At 45.1% G+C, this 25,752-nt stretch overlaps 1 protein-coding gene across 3 annotated transcripts; it reads right to left on the minus strand.

Annotated features, from left to right (window-relative positions):
• Positions 1-4,665: 4,665 nt before the first annotated feature.
• Positions 4,666-25,287, minus strand: cttn (cortactin). 3 transcript variants are annotated; one of them, XR_014630402.1, is made up of 16 exons: positions 25,174-25,287; positions 23,944-24,027; positions 23,676-23,749; positions 22,846-22,975; positions 20,018-20,128; positions 19,414-19,468; positions 17,446-17,556; positions 16,610-16,720; positions 15,142-15,252; positions 10,656-10,711; positions 10,130-10,199; positions 9,018-9,307; positions 8,579-8,732; positions 7,636-7,704; positions 6,171-7,200; positions 4,666-6,137 (listed from the first exon to the last, which is right to left on the minus strand). XR_014630402.1 is itself a non-coding variant. In XM_084436857.1 (15 exons), exons 2-15 carry the CDS (start codon positions 24,025-24,027, stop codon positions 7,064-7,066), a joined length of 1,563 nt encoding a protein of 520 aa, XP_084292983.1. In that variant the 5' UTR covers positions 25,174-25,287; the 3' UTR covers positions 4,666-7,063. The 3 variants fall into 3 exon arrangements, 2 of the variants coding, with proteins under 2 accessions (XP_084292983.1, XP_084292984.1); XM_084436857.1 differs by having other exon boundaries at positions 4,666-7,200; XM_084436858.1 differs by lacking the exon at positions 16,610-16,720 and having other exon boundaries at positions 4,666-7,200.
• Positions 25,288-25,752: the final 465 nt, after the last annotated feature.

Consider the following 25,752-nt stretch of genomic DNA (forward strand, 5'->3'; position numbering starts at 1 on the left):
TCATCTTTGTTGAGGGACGAGGTTGTGAGATGTGAAGATGTAGCTTCTCCTCCAGCCACCCTCTCTAGACCTGCTTCACTCAGCCTCTCTAGACCTGCTTCACTCAGCCTCTCTCTAGACCTGCTTCACTCAGCCTCTCTAGACCTGCTTCACTCAGCCTCTCTCTAGACCTGCTTCACTCAGCCTCTCTAAACCTGCTTCACTCAGCCTCTAGACCTGCTTCACTCAGCCTCTCTCTAGACCTGCTTCACTCAGCCTCTCTCTAGACCTGCTTCACTCAGCCTCTCTAGACCTGCTTCTCTCAGCCTCTCTCTAGACCTGCTTCACTCAGCCTCTCTCTAGACCTGCTTCACTCAGCCTCTCTAGACCTGCTTCACTCAGCCTCTCTAGACCTGCTTCACTCAGCCTCTCTCTAGACCTGCTTCACTCAGCCTCTCTAGACCTGCTTCACTCAGCCTCTCTAGACCTGCTTCACTCAGCCTCTCTCTAGACCTGCTTCACTCAGCCTCTCTAGACCTGCTTCACTCAGCCTCTCTAGACCTGCTTCACTCAGCCTCTAGACCTGCTTCACTCAGCTCAACCAGTCTGCCTGGATGGATAGAGCCCATTCCACCATCTCTAAATATCTCTAAATATTCACAACACAAAATAATGCAATGAATCAAGTTTGGACAAAATGTGTCATATTTGCTGTCATAGTAGCCTGCCCATGTCATCAGACATACATACCAGAACCCTGACCCAGAACACACCCCAGAACCCAGACACAGAACACACCCCAGAACCCAGACACAGAACACACCCCAGAACCCAGACACAGAACACACTCCAACCCCGACACAGAACACACCCCAGAACCCCGACACAGAACACACCCCAGAACCCCGACCCAGAACACACCCCAACCCCGACACAGAACACACCCCAGAACCCCGACACAGAACACACCCCAACCCCGACACAGAACACACCCCAGAACCCAGACACAGAACACACTCCAACCCCGACACAGAACACACCCCAGAACCCAGAACACACCCCAACCCCGACACAGCACACACCCCAGAACCCCGACCCAGAACACACCCCAACCCCGACACAGAACACACCCCAGAACCCCGACCCAGAACACACCCCAGAACCCTGACACAGAACACACCCCAGAACCCAGACACAGAACACACCCCAGAACCCTGACACAGAACACACCCCAACCCCGACCCAGAACACACCCCAACCCTTGAAGCCTCCGGTGAGCCCGGTCCGGTCAGCCTAGGCCAGACCGTGAGGGGAATGAACAGGAGGAGGGAGGCCTCATCACTAATGTCCATGTGTTTGTTTGTTTGTGTGTGAGTGTGTGTTTGTGTGTGTGTGTTTGTGTGTGTGTGTGTGTGTGGACACCGGGCTACTAGGCTCTGAAACACATTTGCATTTGAAGAAAGTTAGTTTGGTCTGATTTTTTATATGATGTGATGTGTGCTAAGATGAATCGTGAGCCTTTATCTGTGTGGTTTAATAAGAGGCATGTGGTAGAGGGATCGGGTGATCTGATAGGGTAGAGGGATCGGGTGATCTGATAGGGTAGAGGGATCAGGTGATCTGATAGGTAGAGGGATCGGGTGATCTGATAGGTAGAGGGATCGGGTGATCTGATAGGTAGAGGGATCAGGTGATCTGATGTGGTCGAGGAATGGGGTGATCTGATATGGTAGAGGGGTCAGGTGATCTGACAGGTTAGAGGGATCGGGTGATCTGATAGGTAGAGGGGTCAGGTGATCTGATAGGGTAGAGGGATCGGGTGATCTGATAGGTAGAGGGATCAGGTGATCTGATGTGGTCAAGGGGTGGGGTGATCTGATAGGGTAGAGGGGTCAGGTGATCTGATCTGTCCAGCTGTCTGATTCAGAGGACCTTCCACTAGTCATTCTACTCTATTGTCATTCTTTTCTATCCTATGATATTTTAGACATTTCCACACTAGACTAGCTGGATGGGTATAGACACTAGACTAGCTGGATGGGTATAGGCACTAGACTAGCTGGATGGGTATAGACCCTAGACTAGCTGGATGGGTATAGGCACTAGACTAGCTGGATGGGTATAGACACTAGACTAGCTGGATGGGTATAGACACTAGACTAGCTGGATGGGTATAGACACTAGACTAGCTGGATGGGTATAGACCCTAGACTAGCTGGATGGGTATAGACCCTAGACTAGCTGGATGGGTATAGACACTAGACTAGCTGGATGGGTATAGACACTAGACTAGCTGGATGGGTATAGACACTAGACTAGCTGGATGGGTATAGACACTAGACTAGCTGGATGGGTATAGACACTAGACTAGCTGGATGGGTATAGGCACTAGACTAGCTGGATGGGTATAGACCCTAGACTAGCTGGATGGGTATAGACACTAGACTAGCTGGATGGGTATAGACCCTAGACTAGCTGGATGGGTATAGGCACTGCACAGAGAGAAGAACATTCATACTTACAGTGTGTCTATTCTCTTAAGTTTGGAATCTGTGCTTTAAGTAATCAGACTCCTATGAAAAAGGCATGACCTATGACCTATGACCTGACCACAGATGACCGCAGATTGTAGACAGAGTGAGGATGTGTCAGTGCGTCTCCATGGCAGCAGGTTGTATGTGGAGCGGACGTTGTTTGATGTTTATAAATGTGTTATAGTTGAGGGTTGTTGTTGTTGATGCTGGAATCCAAGCAGACCTTTTCTCCATGTGTCATTGATGTCACATTCACATCAAGGGCTAAGCTTCCTGTTCAACACGTGTCCCCGTGTGTGTAGATGTCTGTTTGTTTGCATACGGTATATGTGACATACATGTAACATGAGCTGCGTCTTCCCTCTGAGGGTCTGTATATACTGCTATTTATTTCACACCATATGGTCTCTGTGGTGAGTGTGTGTGTGTGTGTGTGAGAGGAAGAGTGAGTGTGCACGTGTGTGTGTGTGTGTGTGAGAGGAAGAGTGAGTGTGCACGTGTGTGTGTGTGTGCTTGCTTGCTAAGATGCCTCTGAGGTGTACGTGTGTGTGAGTGTGCGCGCACGTGTGTGTTCTTGTTAAGATGCCATTGGTGATGATTCTGGGAAGTGTGTTTATTTAAAAGCATGTTCTCCACACGTTGACCTGCTGAGTCAGCGATGCTGACTGAGGCTGAAACGCTGACGTGACGTCAATGGAGGTTTTTCACTGTTATTTACAGGAGTAAATAAAAAAAGAAAGATTCACCTTTTCTTTGGCTCGTCTGAGTGATTTATGAATGAGATGAAGAGAGAGGTGGGTTTTACACACCTTCCATCACAGCCTGGTGGTCCTATCCTACCATCGGCCTCCACGCACCATCATGTGTGTGTGTGTGCGCGCGCGCGCTTGCATGTTTTCATGGTTGTGATTAATATTATTTAATAGAACTTTAACTGTGTAGTAGAGTAAACGTTTTCACTGAGTCCAGACTAAACACATGGTAGAAGGTGTGGAGAAAAACACAAACTCGGCTGCAGTCCCAGTTCATGCAGCATCGTTGACCTTTTCCACTCCGAAGGTCGGCGTTCTCATGCGTTCTGGGGGCAAATCAGCACAATGAGATTATCTCCCCCCTGGAGGGGCAAATCAGCACAATGAGATGATCTCACCCCTGGAGTGGCAAATCAGCACCCTTGGGATGATCTCACATCTGGAGCAACGTGCCAAGAACGGGGTAGAGCAACTGCTGTTGCCATGGAAACCCACCTTGCATGAATTCACTTGATTAAGAAATGCCATGTGTGTGTTTCTCTGTAATGTTTGTGGACATTTTGCAGTTTTTCAATAAAAACAACACCTCCTATTTTGGTTGTTCAGTCTGATCACAAAGTTTCCATATCTTAGATCAGTTTCCCAAACTTTTTTTTCTGGGGACCCACTTTTAAGAAATGACAAACCATCACAACCCAATTCCCGCTAGGCCTTACTGAGCGCTCCTGACCCTTTCACTGCCATGTCCGCATCACCTTCCCAAGAGATACGAGTACATGGTGAGTACTGTAAGTAAATGAGTAAATGGTGAGTGAGTAAATGAGTAAATGGTAAGTAAATGAGTAAATAGTGAGTAAGTAAATGAGTAAATGGTGAGTAAATGAGTAAATGGTGAGTAAGTAAATGAGTAAATAGTGAGTAAGTAAATGAGTAAATGGTGAGTAAGTAAATGAGTAAATGTTAAGTAAATTAGTAAATGGTGAGTAAGTAAATGAGTAAATAGTGAGTAAGTATATTAGTAAATGGTGAGTAAGTAAATGAGTAAATAGTGAGTAAGTAAATGAGTAAATGGTGAGTAAGTAAATGAGTAAATAGTGAGTAAGTAAATGAGTAAATGGTGAGTAAGTAAATGAGTAAATAGTGAGTAAGTAAATGAGTAAATAGTGAGTAACTAAATGAGTAAATGGTGAGTAAGTAAATAGTGAGTAAGTAAATGAGTAAATAGTGAGTAACTAAATGAGTAAATGGTGAGTAAGGTCCAAAGTTCAGGTCAGTTTGCTTGATGTCACACCAAGAATGACGTGGTTTCTTTTGGGTTTCCAAAATTGTTAATATTAATATAATATAAAATATGTACTGCTGTACACAATGATCTTGTTTACTATGCATACTTTGTTTATTGAACCAATTTACTTTAAAAAACAATGGTAATAGACTTGAGCAAGCATAAGTACAGATAAAAATAATACATTTGAAAAGGTCACTTAATTATAAAACCCCAACCCTGATGGAATTTGATTAGATATCCAACTCACTCATACCTTCTCTACACCACTGCATTAGATGGCCATGACAGGACTGGTCATCTGTTAGAATACTTGGCGTCCACCATCGACAGTCCCTCTAAAGCCCACATCAGCTCAGACCATTCAGTAAGACAACTATAGATTCAGATCAAACTTAAAGGTGCTACATGTAATGCTTCTGTTTTTACTTCATATATCTATATATTAGCAAATGAATCGTGTTAAATCTGAAGGGATGTTGAGGTGTTTCCTTACTGCACACGTGATTAGCGATGATATTGCATGTTGAGTTTTCCAGGATGGACCCCACGGCTTACGAGACGACGCTCTTCACAAGGAGGTTCTTCTCGTCAGTTAATCTACTGTTTATTTGCCAATATAGATGTATGAAGAAGAAAAAAAGTAAAACATTAAAAAGTAGCAGCTCAATATCAATCACTCGCCTCTAGTGCATGTCGTTAATGATAAGGATGTTGGTGTGACCCCTAAACATAACACACAGTCCAACATACATGTACTTTACACAAGATACAGACTCGGGTCGGGGGCAGACGGCCCTGGGCCCTGGACACACTACGCAGGTCTGGTCCACATCAAAGAACACAAAAATGGGTTCGACTCAATATATTTCTCAGAGCATCACAAAAACATTTCTGTACATGATGCTGGGCGTTGCACTTGAGGATTACTCCATCAGGGGCTGATGAAACAGACCAAGGAAAAGCTTGGCCTTTAGATGGGCTCCACTACCTCCTCCAGCCACAGAGAACAAGGGCTAATTAAGATTCAGAGATCACTGGGTATTTGATAGGATTGGCCCCATAATTCTACTCAGGCAGACATATACATATATAACTACAAATAGGAGACAAATGGTGTGATGACACCATTAATAACAAAATTATGCTGTCAGACGTCCATTAATATTTTAGAAAAAGAAACAGTATGTTTATGATCCCATAAGAAGCCATGGCAGCTCACAGCGCAGCTACGAGTTCACCCAGAGTTCCCTGCAGGCCCGCCCCCACTCAGCCACGTCAACACACAAGATCCACCCAGCAGGAGAAGATTGCAGTTCAGCCCAACGGTCAACTGATCTGACACCATTAACAGTAGGTACTGTAAGTGCTTGTATCAATTAACACAATACTTTTAAGTAAAATCCACAGCACAGCAAATCAAAAACATAGAGGGATAATTCAAGCTCTTATCAATGCTCATCTTAACATCAGGAACAAGACAAAACAAAAGAAAGGTTGAGACATTCGTACAAGTGTCTGTAGTGTTGAGGGCATTCGTTCCTCATGTCTGTGACCTCCTAGCCTGGTATATGACTGCATACTGACCTCCTAGCCTGGTATAGGAGACTGCCCACTGACCTCCTAGCCTGGTATAGGAGACTGCCCACTGACCTCCTAGCCTGGTATAGGAGACTGCCCACTGCGCTCACGCTCAACTCACTGGTCAGTCTATCCCGTCTCTGACACCATTTGAGCCACGGGGTGTTTCCAATAGTCAGAGCTAAAATTAAATCACAGATGACTAGATCAATCGCAATCAACACTGAATCATATGACGTACGCTAGAACGACCACCTCTGCCAGCAACAGTCATCTATTAACTACCCACATGGTTAATTACTGTAGATGGTGCTGATTGGCCTGAAAGAAGCGTCTTTGTGAATAGTTCAGAGGTCAGACTAATCCATGAGGTCACAAGGTCAGACATGTCTACCAGGCCAGTGATCCTCCTGGTCTTTGGTGAACCTAACCTAATCTCTCTACTGCGTTTAAGCCAAATACAAGGAAGAGGCAACACATTACATTGCAATCCTATGAGGAGACCTAGCTAGGTGCAAGAGAGGCAGTGCAACAACGCCTACGAGAGCAGCTAAATGAAGGGGAATTTAGTCACTGTTGTCCGGCCCCAAAACGAGACAGCAGGATCATCTCTCTCCTCCTTTCTGCACTGGGAAATCAGCCTGAAACAAGGAGTTGTGTGTTCATGATGACGATCCACCCACTCCTGACTCAGACAATCTACAGACGTCTCTATGGAGGAAGGAGAGGGAGGAAACGGCGTAGAGGAAAGAGAGGAAGAAGGAACCCTGAAAGACCTGAGAATGTCTAGTGTGGCGCTGAAGCCCCGCGATGAACAGAACACAATAAAGATGGATGAAGGGAATAAAGATGGAGGCGGATGGGTCTTCATCCACGTTCTGGGAGCTTGATAGACAGGAGGCGACAGGGGGCGAGTTGGCGTGGTGAGCAGATCACTGCCGGACCTCGACGTAGTTGGCGGGGAAAAGCCCGTAGGCCCCGCGGCAGACCCCACGCCACCAGCCCTCATCAATCATCTCGATGTTGGTGATGATGTCATCAGGGTCAAAAGAAATCTCGTCATCACCAGCTGCAAGAGAGATGGTTTAGTTTAGAATGCATGTCAACATAATAGCTGCACACAATAATTGGCATCTGTAAGACTTATCACTGATGGTATTAACAATAACATCTTGGAGTGTTGTGGGTGCATCTCTTCAGAGAACGCTGCATGTCTTGAGAAATGTGTCAAAATCGCAAACCCAGAAATAATATTGCAAAAAATATATATTTGCAAAACGAAAATAAGTGATATAAAGCACAAAGGAGAGAATTTTGAGAGAGCAACTGAACTGCATGAAGTCATGCAAATGAGTTTTTGGGGCTAGTAAAAATCTGATCATTCAATGAATGAATTTGTTTTGAAAATGCATATTTAATTAATGTAAATAAGAAAATGATAAACCATCATAAAATGCATATTTATAAATGACTGTATTTGTCTGCGCGTCATGAGGAGGCCCACCTGCTTGGTAGTCGTACAGAGCCACGGCCGTCACCCCCAGGTCCTCTCCATACTCGTACGTCTGGGCATCTGCAGACCACAGAGGTCAAAGGTCACTGACAGAGGAAACAATTCTTTCCCCTGCCCATTTACTAGTCCTACCCAATCCTTCTGTCCCTCCTATTCCCACGGTCGACATAATATCACACAATTCAGTTAATTTATCCATTTACAGTGACCCACATTGACAACAATGAAACTGGTGGTTTAGGAGTTTGAGCTATACTGTAGCAGTCATGGGCATCTTCATGGATGCTGTAGTTAACTTCAATAGCAGGGATCACGCAAGAAGACACCAACGCAGATAACGTAGGATGAACTTGAACTGTATTTAGCGTTCACAGGTTCCCTAAATAAAAGTAGACAACTCAAGTCATGATATTCTCTGTTCAATAAGTCAGTCCAAATGTTCCTTAACCTAAATATGTTGTTTCTATTTACTATTCAGTTCGTATGAGGTCTTTCATCCATTCCTTCAGAACACACGTTTGAGGTCGCGTTCACACCAGCCTTGTTTAGCCCGGTTAAACCGGACCAAATTATTCTAATTTGTCCATTCAATTTAGTTGACACATCTATACTGAATGTGGCCGTGTCACAAGTTCCTACCCAGTCTACCTCCACCACTACACTTCCCCCAAGTCTACCTCCACCACTACACTTCCTCCCAGTCTACCTCCATCACTACACTTCCTCCACACCAATCCTTCCATCCCTTGGCCATTCTAAAGCACATTCTCTCCAGTCAGTAAAGGACTATGAGGTCTCAATCCTTCCATCCCTTGGCCATTCTAAAGCACATTCCCTCCAGTCAGTAAAGGACTATGAGGTCTCAATCCTTCCATCCCTTGGCCATTCTAAAGCACATTCCCTCCAGTCAGTAAAGGACTATGAGGTCTCTCACCTCCTGCTCCACTTTCCACAGCCTGGTACTCTTCAGGGTTCTGATAGAGCTCCTCCTCCTGGGCGGCGGCCGGGACATTAGGCTCCGCCTCATACAGCTGCTCCCCATTCTCCTCTGCAGCGCCCCCCGCAGGCTCCTCATACACAGCAGTGTCCTGAGCAACACAAACAGTCACACACGCTGACCCAGCACACCTCCATTGAAGAATCCTGCTCTGCCACAGACTGCTAAATGGATGATTGCCACTTGGACAAATTATACATTTTCTGGCAGCATTTTGTGTCTGAAAATGATATTAAAATTAAATTATAAAATAATACAACAGGTGAGTACAGACCGCAATCTGCTGCTGTAGGCTACCTGTACATTATTTTATGGGGCTACATAGAAACCCCCACTGTGTGGTTCTATGTTACTGGCGTAGCTGTGCTGTCCTCACCTCGTACACAGGCGCTGGCGCTGCAGAGGGCTGGGCGGGGGGGGCGGGGGTAGGGGTGGGGCTTGGGGCGGGGGGGGTGGGGCTGGGGGCGGGCGGGGTGGGGGCGGGGCTGGGGGAGGCTGGCCTCGCCGCCTCAGCCTCCTCCGTCTTGCGCCGGGCCTCGTCCTGCTCCTGCTTCTCCTTGGCCTGCCGCCGGCCGCGCTCCTCCTCCGCCCGCTTCCTGTCCTCCTCCTCCTTCTGCTTGGCGATGTTCTCAAAACGGGCCTTGATACTCCCGGTGCTGTTGCCCGCTGGAGAGAGGGAGGGAGAGAGAGAGAGAGGGAGAGAGAGAGAGAGAGAGGGAGAGGGAGAGGGAGAGAGAGAGAGGGAGAGAGGGAGAGAGGGAGAGAGGGAGAGAGAGGGAGAGAGAGGGAGAGAGAGAGAGAGAGAGGGAGAGAGGGAGAGAGGGAGAGAGGGAGAGAGAGGGAGAGAGAGGGAGAGAGAGGGAGAGGGAGGGAGAGAAGAGAGAAGAGAGAGGGATGGAGAGAGAGAGAAGAGGAAGAGAGAAGAGAGAAGGGGAGAGAGAAGAGGGAAGGATGAGGAAATGAAGTGAAGAGCAGGAGAGAGAGGGCAGAAGAAGGATGAGAGAAAGGTTCAAGTTCAAGCAAAAAATAATATATGCATATAAAACAAACTAATATCTGATGCTGATTCACTATTAGGAAAAATTACAAATTCTCCTAGTCTTGATCCTGTGGAAAATATTATATATTTCCATTTTCATTTTATTGTTTAGTTTAACAGGGACAGCACACAATTAATTGAATTGACAATTGAACCACAATTGGCAGCTGCTAAATTACCCCCGTAGTCCCTGGGCTGATGGATTAAGCCATATAAACTGAGGTGCAATTAACTATTTCAACTGAGTTACACCAACATAATGCATTAATGCACGGAGGCCTGTGCTCTCTGAGCACCCTTTCTAGTTTTGATTTATTTACACATTGCATGTGTTGAATATGTGTGGTTGTTGACTGGTAGATGAATGTATGTGTGTGATTGTTAATAGCATAAGGGCATTAACACAGACGCCCACACAATAAAACAACACCCAGGTTTGACTAACTCACCAGCCTCTATTGGCCTGGTCTTCTGGTAGGCGGAGCTTGGCTTCTCCACCTCCTCAAATGTTCCTGCGCTCTGTCAAATGCAACAGAAAGAAAGAAATGTGAACGCCAGGCCACATATTGGGTTTAGTTAACCTCTATATATGCAACCAGTCCCATTCATACCAGGGTCTCCTTTTCAGGGGGACCCTACTACTTCAAAAAGTAAAATCAGTACAAGATACAATCACCAGTCCCAAATCTGGACTCTCGTCACGTCCCCATCTCTGGTACAAGTTTGTGGAATAAATAAATTACAACCAGACAGAGAACAAGTTAGGTTTATCTAATGTGCAAGATGAGCTACAGCAATGGGTCAATGAGAAGTATTACTGCGCCCTCTATGGGCAGGAGAGCGGTAGTGCGGAATGCCGCAAACCGTCAGATGGAATCCCGCGGGTCAGGTGACCATTTATATGTTCTCACATCTGTATTACAACCAGTATAATCTATCAGCATAACCAGGCCAAAAACTATGAAAACAATGTACCTTATCCATTCTGTCCTTCTGAACACCAAACTTCCCTCCAAACCCTTTGGAGTAATCTGCAAACAGTACATAATAAAAGGTTTACTATGACTTTCTCTTTGAAAGTTCACTGATGTGAACAGTCAACCAAAGTTCAGGTTTTGGGGAAATACATTGTAGCAAATATAAATCAAACGAGGGAGAGAGGGCGGTGGCGTTCAGGGGTAATGAGATAAACTCTGAACGTGCTTTTTGGAAGCAAAGGGGTAAAAACTTAGAAGCATGAAAAAGGCAGGTCCAAAGCAGCTCTGTGATTAAATATAAAAATTATTATGAAATGGCTAACACCAACATGTTTCGGCCAAAGGGCCTTCTTCTTCAGGGTGAAATGATTGTAGCAAATCTCTGTGACCCACAGTCGATGGCTGGGAACAATGTGAACTCACAGGTAAATTAAAATATCAAAGCTTGATGGGACAAGCACTAAGGATATTATTTGTAATCATGGGCAAATAAATAAGAGATAGATAGATAAATATTTTATTAATATTAATATATATTAATTAATTCGGGTGTCTCGCCACTCTATCACAGGACATGCATACATACATACATAATGACAATGTAGGTTGGTTGGGCGTTGCATGGCAGGAGTGTTCCTTCGGTGTGCACTCGGAGCTCACATTTGGCTTCCTTGTTGTTAAGGTGGAAGGCCGCCGACACCGTCTTTGCCTCGCTGAGCTTCAATCTCCGTTTCCGGAGGTATGCCACTAGTGTCTGCATGTCCTGGCTCAGGGGACAGCTGATCAGAGTACTTCAGGAGGGAGGGAGTCTGGTCCAGTTCTGTCTCTTGAACTGACATCCTTCTCCAGGATGGTGAAAGGCTGTGTTGCAGGGGAGTAGGTGGGGGGGGGCAGTTGTGGAGGAGTCCGGGCCCCTGCTGGGGGGGGGGGGCAGTTGTGGAGAGGTCCGGGCCCCTGCTGGGGTTGGGGGCTGGGGCTGACCAGTTGAGGTGGCAGAAGAGTCCCGTTGTCTTTCAGAGTGGGTGGGTGGGGGGGGGGGGGGTTAGGTTTGTGGTTATTGATCTGTCTGAGGCCTTTCCAGACAGAGGCCGTATTACCTTCTGAGAACTGACATGGACATTTCTCAGGCCTGGATTACACTTCTGCGTTGGTTCAGGCTCATGTTTTAGAACGAGGAAAACGATCCGTGATTACATGCGAAATTGCATATAAAGATCTGTTCAAATATCTTATCACAGTAACACACTCAAAAACGCATATCATGCCACCATTAAAGAGCTTATCAAACAGGTGACAGGGCCTGACAAAGTTACTGGTCCCAATGTTGTATCACTAGCCTGGAAGATGTAGCCACATTTTGCTAACCCTTAAACAGGACATACATGTCAAGCATTTAATAGAATCAGATATCAGTGGTTTGTCCCTGAGTGAAGAGTGCTTCTACAAGTGGTTGATCATCATCATAACTGGTGATGATGGGATCTAGTCAGCAACTACTAAGAACTAAACCTTCAAACATATTAGCTAGTTATCTAGCTATTAAGAGCTCTCTAATGTTTTCACTCACTTGTCTGCATACGCTGGCATAGATCAGCAAAGCTTGCAAAATACTTCTCCCTTCTCCTCATCAAGCCCTAGCCAAGGCCAGCCATCTGGCCAGTTTAGTCGGGGCTGAACTCGCCCGTGATCGCTGCGTCTCCGTGCTCTCTGCCCTGTTTGTGGAATGTGACTGCAGCCGCGGTGTCTGCCTATTCTCTCAAAACCATTCGCCAATCTCTCAAAAATTTGTTTTATTATGGGAATACAATTGTAAGCTTGTCATCTATCTATATATACATATATCATCTATATTACAAGATATAAATATATATATGATCTCAAAGTTATATTTGCACTGGCCCGAGCGGGCCATTGAAAAGTGTTATTTACTGACCCGGAGGTGTTCCAGACAGAACCGTTAGCCCTGGGTGATTTATGACTTTGAGCTATAGCAATCAAGGGTATATTTTTCTTGGCTAGTAGCATATTCTAGAATGTTCTGAGTTTAAAATGCAGCTGTCCAGCCATCCAACCAACGCCAGCAGTCACCAACAAATACATTTCCATCCCCGTTTGTGTTCCATGTGCAAACCCAAATACCAGAGCATCGCACATGGAAAAAGCAACCATCAATTCCCAGATGTGCGCTCAGCTTCAATGTTTTACTCATAATAGTAAAGTTCACCTGTTTACTTATTAAGATTTATGAACTAACATTGGCCTGTAGTCTAATTCTACCAGCCTTTTGAAAGATGTGCAGTCATTCTTAATACCGGCAGTTCCTCATGTGTTTTCGTCATTGCATCGGAGCCGTAGCTCATCCTGGATGCTTTTCAGGCGTGATGTTCCACCTGCCGTTCGCCAGGCGGGTCGTCTCCGCTTCGCCGGTGATGAGCCGTCTGTGAGGGCCTCGTCCCGGCTGGCCTCTCCTGGGTCGGTGATGAGCCGTCTGTGAGGGCCTCGTCCCGGCTGGCCTCTCCTGGGTCGGTGATGAGCCGTCTGTGAGGGCCTCGTCCCGGCTGGCCTCTCCTGGGTCGGTGATGAGCCGTCTGTGAGGGCCTCGTCCCGGCTGGCCTCTCCTGGGTCGGTGATTAGCCGTCTGTGAGGGCCTCGTCCCGGCTGGCCTCTCCTGGGTCGGTGATTAGCCGTCTGTGAGGGCCTCGTCCCGGCTGGCCTCTTCTTCAGGGCGTCTCTCTCCTCCGGTGCGTTACTGTAGATAACTTGTCCGGTGCATCACTGTAGATAAGTCCAAAATGCTGCTGCAAGACTACTCACTAGGTCAAAGAAGACATGCCACATCACCCCCATCCTGGCCTCCCTGCATTGGCTCCCAGTTCACCTCCGGATCGAGTTCAAAGTCCTGGTGTTCACCCACCGAGCTCTTCACGGACAGACCCCGGCCTACATCTCAGAACTTTTACACTCTCACTCTCTGAGTCGGTCTCTGAGGTCATCCGACCAGGGTCTCCTGGCGGTGCCCCGGACCAGACTAAAAACCCAGGGTGACAGAGCATTTGAGGCGGTGGCGCCAAGACTCTGGAACGCTCTTCCCCAGGCCCTGAGAGAGCCATCCACTGAACTCATGTTCAAAAAACTTCTTAAGACACACATGTTCAGGCAGGCCTTCAGCCATCTATAACGCCTTGCTGCTCGCAATGTTGTTTTTTTTCTGTTCTGTGTCGTTTTAATTTTGTCTCGTGTTGTATTGCCATTTTAATTTATTACTGTAAAGCACTCTGTGCATCCGTGCTGTGAAGAGCGCTTTATAAATAAAGCTTACTTACTTACTTACATAACTTGTCCGGTGCGTCACTGTAGATAACTGGTCTGGTGTGTTACTGTAGATATCTGGTCTGGTGCTGTAGAACACACGCTGGGTAAAGTGTCTGGAAACGAAGTATGCCTTCCTTTTCATGACTATTTCAGTCGGGTTGTCTTGCTTGAAAAAAAATCTGTTTCCCTTTGTAATGGACCTCTTTATTTCCCCAGGCGGAGCAAAGCACCATCTCTTTCATTTTATACTCCAGGAAGTAGATGACCAGCGACCTGGGGTTGGCGCCTGCTGGTGGTTTAGGTCCAAGGGGACGGTGACGGGCTGTCGGGGAGGGGGAGCTCTGTCCTAACTCACTCCTGCATGCGGGCCTCTAGGTCCATCAGACGTGTTTGGGTTCCCTCTTGGAGCTCCAGGGTGTGAGAGAATGTTTATTTGGTTTCAGAACGTCAGGACTCTGCTCCGTCTCCTGGACTCTGTCTGTTAGCCTGCTCAGGGTCCGTGTTTTCACTCTGTGTTTTATCGACTATCTTCCAGTTTTGTTGCGATTTTCCCATCTTCTTTCCTTTATGTCCCCCTGGAATTCTTTTAAAGCAACTTTTCTACGTGTGTAACTGGTTCTTATTTAAGGGGGAGTAAGACCAAGAGTAAGAGTAAAACCATGGGAGCGCTTGATTTATACACCTGCTCGTGTCTCCGTCATACCGGACACATACGAAAAGACTTCTTAAGGTTGACTTGTTTCGCCAGGCTTGATCTCTCTCTCTCTGTTTGCTGTTAAGCGATGCTGTTCATTGCCTAGGCTAGCAGCCTATATCACATTCATTAGAAAAACAATAGTTGTTTCTGTTTGTTTCGTTACCATTTGAAAAATGAATATTTGTTCTATGATATGTGGTAATTCAATTTTAGAACCAAATATTGATTTTTCGAAACAAAGCGAACATTCCTTTGTTTTAAGGAATTATTTTGACAGGAGAGTTGTAAACATGCCGAACCTCAACAGATTTTACCGATAAAAAAAGAGAAAGGTAATTACCGGAGAACGGAACCTCAGCATCAGAGACAGAGGGGCGGTAGGGGGGGGAGGGCGGTAGGGGGGGAGGCGGTAGGGGGGGAAGGGCGGTAGGGGGGGGGGTGCGGGGAAAGACAGACCAAAGGGTAAAACGCAGACCTTTCTGGGACTCATGGAGCTGCAGTTTCTCCTGGTGGTCCCAGCCCATCGCAGACTTGTCCTGTCTGTCTGTCTGCACGCCAAACTTGCCCCCGAAACCTTTCACATAATCTGCACCAACACACACACGGATGCATTCTACATGACAACTGTGCTTATTCACACCTCTGGCCATTAATCAAACCACAGGCCCAGATAAAGTGGCAACATTCACTCACACCCAACAAAATGACTGCCACTTCAGCTCAAACCACGTTATCACATCATCAGGGAGCAGTTTCAGAGCATACCCTTATCACAGCTACCCTTATCACAGCTGCCCATAAAGTGCTGAGGTGATGTCGTCATTTTGTAGGCTTTAAGTTAGCATTGCCATCATTGTGGGGAATAGTTCAAAATCCCTATTGGAAAAATGAATGAGATTTGCGAAAAAGCCGAAAATAAGAGGATAGAGTATGTTTTGTTCATCATTGAAGATGAGGTTTGTGAATTTTAAAGCCCTTCGTTGGTTCTGAGCTCAATGTTCTGGAGATATGCTAACCATTATTGAAATTGGACCACAACAGTCCAATGGCCATAGACTGAGCTAGTCCCACAGATGGTGGGATATGCCAAACTGAATAAATACCACACATATAAACACCAGAAACTGCCTTGCTCACTCAATCTTGTAAGATATCTGCTGATTTTTCCCATGGGGACTTGGCCACTACGAACGCAAACTTCACATGCATTTTATAGCTAGCCCATGTCAGAAAGACATTTGACTCATGTAGTCCAGTTTCAAAAATGGTTAGCATATCGCTAAGCACATTTGACCTCAGATCAAAGTCTTGGCTTAAAAATTCAGTTTCAATTTCTGTTAAACACAGGCCTTATTTTTTGCTTTTTTTTTTTTGCATATCCCACAAATTTTTTTCCCATAGGGATTTTGGACTACATACTCCACAATGGTGGCAATGTAAACTTTTCAGCCTACAAATGACATCAGACCTCACCACTCTATGGGACTCAATCTAGGATGAAAACACAGCCCAGTGCGTTATGGGTAATGTTGCGCAATAGAGAAGTATTTGATAATATCGTTGGTTAACACACAGCAGTTCGGTTTTTAACAAGAATCTGCAGGCAAAGGTATGCAGCTACTTTAACACAGAGTTTTTTGGGGGGGCAAGTCTGGACAAAGTAGAGCGGAAAGAATGATATATTACGCCATATCTGTCCTACTGTGTGTTAGGAGAGGGAGTGTGTGTGTGTGTGTGTGTGTGTGTGTGTGTGTGTGTGTGTATTTGTGTGTGTGTGTGTATTTGTGTGTGTGTGTGTGTGTGTGTGTGTGTGTATGTACAGGCGAATATTCTTTAACAGCTGTCAGACTCACTTTTGATGACTTTTTGAAATATTGGCAAGATAGTTTGGCACAACTATAACCTAGTAATATATATATACATATATATATAGGGTCACCCACCTTTCTGGGACTCGTGCTTCTCTGTTTTGCCCTGGTACTCAAAGCCCACCGCACTCTTGTCCACCTTGTCTGTCTCCACTCCGAACTTGCCCCCGAAACCTTTGGTATAATCTGTACATAATAATAATAATATACCATTGGTATAATCTGTACATAATAATAATAATATTCCTTTGGTAAAATCTGTACATTTTCAGAGAAAATTATATGGAAATAGCAGACAGAACCAATAAACAAGGTTAGCCCAAGGCAGACCATTCTCTGTTCTTCACTGCTTGCATTCCAAAACTCCTTCTAACTAGCACACAGATGGTCTTCACCCTGGTCCTCACTCACATGCACAATGATTGGTGAACATATGCACAACCACTTGCACACACTCACAAACGCACAGCAACAATACACCTAACAAAAATATGTATGGAGGCACTGCAGCTTATAGCTGGCCTAAAATTAAGCCCTATTTTCTACTAAACTGTAATATAGAAAGCAAGGAGTGAAAAGGCTCCTGCCTGCCTGAACCTGCTGGTGGTTGAACACACGTGCGCAGTGTGGTTATGTATTTGTGGTTATGTATTTGTGGTTATGTATTTGCGGTTATGCATTTGCGGTTATGCATTTGCGGTTATGCATTTGCGGTTATGTATGTGTGAGTGCGTGTGGAGATTGTGCACACAAAGGAGGTCGTAAAGAGAAACTCCTTCATTTTTGCCTTCATAATGCAGGTCAACAGGTATGACAGAGACAATCATGTCACACTGTGTTTGAATGTATGACTTTCTTTCTGTGTGTGTGCGCGCGTGTGTGTGCGCATGTGTTTCGGACACTAAACAAACCTTTCTGGGACTCGTGTTTCTCGGTTTTTCCCTGGTAATCAAATCCAACGGCACTCTGGTCCACGCGGTCGGCCTGCACCCCGTATCGCCCCCCAAACCCGGTGGAATAGTCTACACAGCAAATCAGGGGGTGAAGGGTCAGGGGTCAAGCAGCGTGGGCAAAGCCCCTAGCCCATACCCACAAAGACAGTGTAGGTCTAGATCTGACAGGATATTTTATTAAGACATTTTACTACAGTTAAAATTATATCTAGCCTATGACAAAGGTCTCTCAAAATATCTACTGCTTATTATCACTAATATTTTCCATCTTGATTTGAAAAAGGCAGTAGGAGCTAGTTGATTTAAAGTGATGCATGTATCTGTAATGACTATAAGCAGGAAGGTGTGAGGGTCGCATAACAGTGATCAATGCAGCATGGCTTCTTGGGAGTTCAGCTGAGAAGCACCCATTTGTAAAACAAACAGTGCACTCCCAACCACAAATGTTTAACTATGCACACAACATGGCATCCAGCAGTACTCCCTCACTGACTAACAGAACTACCCAACATAACATCCAGCAGTACTCCCTCACTAACAGAAAGAACTACCCAACATAACATCCAGCAGTACTCCCTCACTAACTGACAGAACTACCCAACATAACATCCAGCAGTACTCCCTCACTAACTGACAGAACTACCCAACATAACATCCAGCAGTACTCCCTCCTAACAGAACTACCCAACATAACATCCAGCAGTACTCCCTCCCTAACAGACAGAACTACCCAACATAACATCCAGCAGTACTCCGTCACTAACTGACTGAACTACCCAACATAACATCCAGCAGTACTCCCTCACTAACAGAACTACCCAACATAACATCCAGCAGTACTCCCTCCCTAACAGACAGAACTACCCAACATAACATCCAGCAGTACTCCGTCACTAACTGAACTACCCAACATAACATCCAGCAGTACTCCCTCCCTAACTGACTGAACTACCCAACATAACATCCAGCAGTACTCCCTCACTAACAGAACTACCCAACATAACATCCAGCAGTACTCCCTCCCTAACAGACAGAACTACCCAACATAACATCCAGCAGTACTCCCTCACTAACAGAACTACCCAACATAACATCCAGCAGTACTCCCTCCCTAACAGACAGAACTACCCAACATAACATCCAGCAGTACTCCCTCACTAACAGAACTACCCAACATCCAGCAGTACTCCCTCACTAACAGAACTACCCAACATAACATCCAGCAGTACTCCCTCACTAACAGAACTACCCAACATAACATCCAGCAGTACTCCCTCACTAACAGAACTACCCAACATAACATCCAGCAGTACTCCCTCACTAACAGACAGAACTACCCAACATAACATCCAGTAGTACTCCCTCACTAACAGACAGAACTACCCAACATAACATCCAGCAGTACTCCCTCACTAACAGAACTACCCAACATAACATCCAGCAGTACTCCCTCACTAACAGACAGAACTACCCAACATAACATCCAACAGTATTCCTCACTAACAGAACTACCCAACATAACATCCAGCAGTACTCCCTCACTGACTAACAGAACTACCCAACATAACATCCAACAGTACTCCCTCACTAACAGAACTACCCAACATAACATCCAGCAGTACTCCCTCACTACCTGACAGAACTACCCAACATAACATCCAGCAGTACTCCCTCACTAACAGAACTACCCAACATAACATCCAGCAGTACTCCCTCACTGACTAACAGAACTACCCAACATAACATCCAGCAGTACTCCCTCACTAACAGAACTACCCAACATAACATCCAGCAGTACTCCCTCACTAACAGACAGAACTACCCAACATAACATCCAGCAGTACTCCCTCACTAACAGACAGAACTAAGGCATCATACAGTAGCTGCTGCTGCTGATTTGGAGTTTAAGAGACCACATGACATTACCTTTCTGCGACGCATGTTTCTCTGTCTTCCCGGCATATTCAAAGCCCATAGCAGACTGAAAATGAAAGAAAGTGAAGGCAACGAATAAGAGGAAGTCAACAACATTATGTCGGTTGACAATCTCCCCATGGTTGAATAATACCGGTGTTAATGAAATTAAGAGGAAATGTCGGGCAGCTGAAAGAAAATGCACCAGATGCAAGAAACAATCAGAGTACTTAGAAAAACGACATTATCCAGCTGTGAAAAACTACATTATCCAGCTGTGACTGTGACAGGAAAAGCCCCATCAGCCTGACGGTACGCCTGAGACCTGTGATTGGTCTCCATCTGTCTGTGTAGGTCGTCACCAAGAACAGGCCCTGCCGGTGACCGATTAAGAATGTTGAATGTGGCTTTGCTTGTTGAATTAATTTGGATTTACTAAACTAAGCAGCCTAAAATTTGTATCTGTGAAAATTGGATGTAGCCTCTTTGGTGTGTCCCAGCCTTAATTGTGCGTTATGATCAATGAGACGTTGGTGTTGATGAAACTTGAGTCCCATTCCAGCCCAACCAGTTCAGAGTGAGGTTCTGATGCTTGAGAAGACCAGGATGACCATACCTGGTCCACTCTGTCAGCCTGGACTCCAAACTTCCCTCCAAAGCCTTTGGATGTGTCTGTCTGTGAGCAGTGCTTTGACAGTTTACTCTGGTACTCATGGCCGACAGCAGACTGGGAAGGAAAGGAAAGAGAGAGAGAGAGAGAGAGAGAGAGAGAGAGGAGAGAGAGAGAGAGATTAACACAGAAGACTGAGGGAGATAGAGAGACAGATTAACACAGCAGACTGGGAGGGAGAGAGAGAGATATATCTCCACCAAAGCAACAGTAAAATGTCTTATTACAAGGCTCTCTGAAATCTATCTAGCTAATGTTAAGCTAGTTTGCTGGTGAAAGGAAACGTGTAGCCCGTTACTAGGCTGAGCACGGATGACATTGCTACATTGCTTAAATTTCACTTTCCATAGAAACAACAAGTAATGTAGCTGGCTGGCTATTCAATGTTGTGCTGTTGATACAGAACCCAACAACTGCAACAGCATTGATGGTTGATAGCGTAGCTGCAGCTAACCGTTGCGTTATTTCTTACATTGTAGCTACAAAATAAATAAACATCAAATATATTTTTATCAATATTTTGTCTATGTATTAATGCCATTTAAGTAGTCATGTAATAAGCGGGATAACGTACATTTTTATTTTTTATTATTATTATTATTATTATAGGACTGAGCCAAATGAGCCACTATCACCTACTAACTTGCGCCCGCGTCTGTTCATAAAAAGCACTGAAAGAGACAAGAGAAAGCAGATCAGTGCTTGTATTAGATCAATTACATCCTGATATTGCGCATTATAAAACATTACAAAGTGGAACTATAGGGCAAACAATACCACTGTTTTGAAGTTTGTGTCTTTCAAATAAAACTGTTTTTCCAGTCATCATTCAAGTTTTGTTAACAAAATATTGCTATACATATCGTATTGTCATGGGCGAATTTATAGGGGGGGGGAAGTGCCCCCCCTGATGGCCAGCCCAACTCTGCTCAAATTTTTAAAAAAAAGTTTTTTTTATTTTTTTTTTAAAATAATTAACACAATTATTAAATACATAATTAGGGTTTGTACCAGTTTGTGTTAGGTCATCATTCATTTTAAAAGTGTATTTATTAATTAAACTAGGCTACCTTTAAATTAAATATACAGATGTGGGAAGTTAGAAATGTCACATGCTGCAGCATTTCACGTTGCGGTATTTGGCAGGGAAATCCCGTTGGAAATCTCGTGGGATTTCAGACGGGTGTTATTTCGTTTTAGGTGGCGTCTTTGAGTAGATTTAGCAGGCTGGGCTCTGTTTTTCTCCTATAGTCTACGAATGAAGCATCATTAAGTTTCACATTCTTTAATTTAAATGCTCTGTTGTAAAGCACTTTGAGCTGAATTTATCTGTATGAAAGGTGCTATACAAATAACGTTTAATTGTTATTATTACCTTGTTCTCAAACACATTACATTACATCATTACATTACAGTCATTTAGCAGACGCTTTTATCCAAAGCGACTAACAATAATTGCATTTAACGTAGGAAGAGCCAATGTACTACTACTTGCCAGAACTCACAAGTGCATCTTCTTTCTAAAACAAACAAGTGACTAAGAGCATAATCTAGTGCTGAAGGCAAAGTGCAAGAATCACAACAACACTGACGACTTAGCACTAGCTATTAGAGAAACAAAAATATACTTATGTTTTTAGTTCAGTCTTGTAGCTCCAAGTTCCTTCCAGAGGTTAAAGCAATCGATGCGGACATCGACAACACGTTTTCTCCATCTGGATGTAATTTAATTATTACGAACACCTATATCTAGGCCTACAGTAGCCTATCTATCTCGGTAACTGACGTCGGGACGTGGTGGCTGTTAGGTCAAATGCGCAAAATAACAGTATTGTAAATATATTTGTAAGTAAAGATATGGTGAACGTGGGGGTTTTGCGTTTTGTTTCTGGAACGCATTCAACTGGTAGGCTACTCGTAAACCCCGGAAGTAAATTTGAAGACGGGGCACCAGCTAATGTAGCCAAGTCTGAGCGCAGTAGGCTATATGGCTTCAGCACGATACAAAGAAAAAATAAGCTTGATCGACTTGTGGATCCATACAAAATTGACATAGTCGCCATGAGTAAAGATCACTCATTGCCAATCATATCCGGACATTAACTATGTATATTCATAATCCACCAATGGCACAACACGTCCGTCGACCTCAACTATTTCTGGTTTGATCTGTTACCGCAAAAAAATTAGATCTGACTGTACTGCTCAGTGCTCAACAAGATACAACTAGCCAACCTGCTCACAAAAGAGCTATAAAAACAATTGACCACTTCTTCATGAAAAAAAATAAAAAACTGGCAATGCTAATGAAGAAGCTACCACTCAAAATGACACCGCAGCAAGTGCAATCGAATGCAGAAGTGCAATCGAATGCAGAAGTGCTCCAGAGGCTATCGAAGCTAGCACTAGCACTAGCAACATCACCATCGGCGAGGAAGCTAGCACCAGCAGTTTGATGTTGTGATGTTGGGTATGGCCTAGTGCTCGGTCATAAAGTCATATTGACATCCTCGTGGTGCCTAGATGAAGTTTGATGTGTTGTGCATATTGAATTGTCATACGGATTTCTTATTAGATACCCGTAGAAATCATTAAAACAATTGGTCATAAAAAAGAGTATTGTTACACCCCTAATACATGGGCTTGCTATTCTGAAACAAGATATTAAATCAGTTTGAAATATGGATGACAACGTTGATATTACCTAACAAAGGCTTACTTCAGCCTCAATTAGTGATAGCAAGCTAGCGTGGCGGCCCATCACACACTCTTACCTTGTCCATGCGGTCCTGCTGCACCCCAAACTTGCCCCCATAGCCATGCGAAGCCTTGGGCATGGTCTCGAGCTCCTTCTGCTTCAGAGAGCTGTGCTCTGTTGACACATTTTCACGTAGCTTGTGGATACTGGAGAGGAGAGGGACACGATGAGGACACATGGTAAGAGGACATTGTTCTTCATGGTCCTCTGAAGAGTGAAGATGGACAGCTAAAAATATGGACTAAATCGATATGAAGGACTGAAATAATAATAGGGGCCTTTTGCGTTAGCCATAAAACTATTGGTATTTAACTGGCTAATATATGCTAAAAGCTAATATATATCTTAAACATTTTGTCTTCATATCTATTTTGTGTTTTGTCGGGAGATTTCCCACGATTGTGAAAAGTGAGCTCAGTCAGAAAGACAGCAAAGAATATTGGCCTAGGCTACTCAGCATAAAACTGAGGTTTCCCCCAAAAATGGTGTGAACATCACCCCACAAAGACCCATTCTGAGCTAGGAAAAACCCTGTAATGACAGAGTTTGGCTCTATTGAGAGCTGGTTCTAACCCTACTCTGAGCTGGTTCTAACCCTACTCTGAGCTGGTTCTAACCCTACTCTGAGCTGGTTCTAACCCTACTCTGAGCTGGTTCTAACCCTACTCTGAGCTGGTTCTAACCCTACTCTGAGCCAACATCTGACATTTTTAAAGTGCCCTGATGCAAAAACTACAGTTGCGTCTCCCAGTGTCAAACATGCGGTGCTCTCTCTGGATTCCCAGGTTACTACCCAGATGTGTTCTGTTTACATAAGACCTCTGCAGACGACTTCACAGCACTCACTTGATATGCTCCTGATGTCCAGAGCCGGCCACAGTCTTGGCCCCCCATCGCTGTTCCTTCTCTGTTATATCATTCTGTTAGCGGCCACGCGGACCCAGGGACAAGGGTGGGAGAGCAGGACAGGGAGGAACAACATGCTTAACACAATAATATATGAGGCACAATTAGGTTAAAAAAAAAAAGAAAGAAACGTAAGAGAGGAAATAATAGGCAAACAAGTATTGAGAAGCTGAGTGTGATGCCATGATGGGCACATCTGGTCAAGTACCTCAAAGTCTGGGTCCGTCTCCCAATCATCACCTCCATCCTCCACAGCCACGCTGACTGACTGACCGGCAGCTGCCTTCCACATCTGTCAGGGAGCAGAGGTTCGGTCAGTAAACCGGCTCGTGGGAGCAACACACGGGCATCAGTCACGAGGGCGGCCCACACTAACGCAGAGGACGCGCACTAACGCAGAGGACGCGCACTAACGCAGAGGACGCGCACTAACGCAGAGGACGCGCACTCACGCAGAGGACGCGCACTCACGCAGAGGACGCGCAAGAGCTAGCAAAGAGGACGCGCTTGAGGGACGCGGGGCGGAAAGTACCGGTGAGCTACTCAGACGCATGAAGGATCGGGATGACTGGAAACGCGGACGGAGGGGTCGTTTGAGGACGACCTAGAACACTACGTAACCACACACTTCTGGAAAAATCTTTGGGAGAGAAAGTGACAATGACAAACCATTTCTCTGAACCGATTATGAAATATCATCCAATAATGTAGTCGGACTTGTCCGCAGCCTCGTAACTGTGTAGATTTGGGTAAATTAGTGCACTGGAATGTTTGGGGGTGAATTCAGTCCAGAACATAAAGCGAGGCGAAGCACTTAAACTATTCCTGCCTCAGCAAGATGTTCAGGGCATCTGTGTGCAATGAATGGCCTGTAAGCTACGTGGCTCCGTTCCCGAGGAGGGGGGCGCACCACTATGGCACTGAACCGCCTCACCCTTAGTTCCAGGCTAGTTCCGAGCCTAGCTACCCACCCCTACTAGCTACACCACACCCAACGTACTCTAACCCCATCCACCACAGCAACATAGCACTAGTAGCTAGGCTAAATGAGCAGTATGGTCAGCAGGTAGCGAGCGAGCTATCGAGCAGCTCAGGCAAGGCGATGCAAGCAAATTCAGTAACGTTAGCTAGCTAGCACTAGGATGCAATTGTCTAACGTAGCTAGCGTAAACCTAATTGGCAGATGCCAAATGACAGATTAATTAGTGTTGCATAATCGTACCAAAACAAATAGTAATAGTTCCGCATTGCCGCACTAACGTTATCACTCGTCTATAGTTAGTTAGATACAGGCAATGTAGTATGTTTTAGCGTTATGCTAGTACTAGGCTACCAGGTACGTGACCGAGCACGGGCTTGATGGTTTTTCAATCTAGTCAATTCCCTCCAACGAGGATGCAACACGCATGGTATCCTGGGTACATAACAGACTACTTACTTTGCTTTCTTCTTAAATGTGTTTGATGGGAAATAAAAATGATCTAGTCTTTGACAGTCCTTAGTTAACTAGTGCTGCTCTTCCGGCTCTCCCAATTTCCCACTTCCTGCTTCGGAGAGGCAGGCATCCCAGGCGTGGCTTAAAGGGGCGCTCCACCATTTAGTTTTGTATGGAAGTTTTTTTGACCTCTATTCAAATGGAAAATCATTTTACAACTGGCAATTGAATGTGCAATGTAGTCATGGAATCCTCAATTCAGTTAGAATTATTTTGATAAAAAATGTGAATAAAGTCCAATCAAGTGCATTTCATATTACCAAGGTTTTCTCATTTCGTGGCTCTGTGCCAAAATGTAATGGGTTCTAAATTGGCCCATGCTACACCCCTCCACAGAGTTTCATGACAAGTAGTGTGGTAGTTTTTGTGTTATCCTATAGTCCAAACAACGTAGTTAGCGTAGCTTATAGTGCATCAGCAAAATAACTCTCATGGGTCTGGCGCTGAGACTACCTCAGTCCAAACCCGTGTCTCTAGCACCCCCACACAGGGAGCTGGCTTCATCTAAGTTCTGTTTTCATT

Source organism: Borostomias antarcticus (genome assembly GCF_949987555.1).
Source record: "Borostomias antarcticus genome assembly, chromosome: 4".
Classification (NCBI taxonomy): Eukaryota; Metazoa; Chordata; class Actinopteri; order Stomiiformes; family Stomiidae; genus Borostomias; species Borostomias antarcticus.

Bases quoted from the DNA above. Each gene is read 5' to 3' on its own strand.
- cttn (XM_084436857.1), bottom strand. From the start codon at position 24,027: ATGTGGAAGGCAGCTGCCGGTCAGTCAGTCAGCGTGGCTGTGGAGGAT. The intron at 10,712-15,141 runs GTCTGCGTTTTA...TACTGTTTGCAG, and splicing joins GCTCCATGAGTCCCAGAAAG to ATTACTCCAAAGGGTTTGGA. The intron at 10,200-10,655 runs GTACATTGTTTT...TGCATTTGACAG, and splicing joins AGAAGGACAGAATGGATAAG to AGCGCAGGAACATTTGAGGA.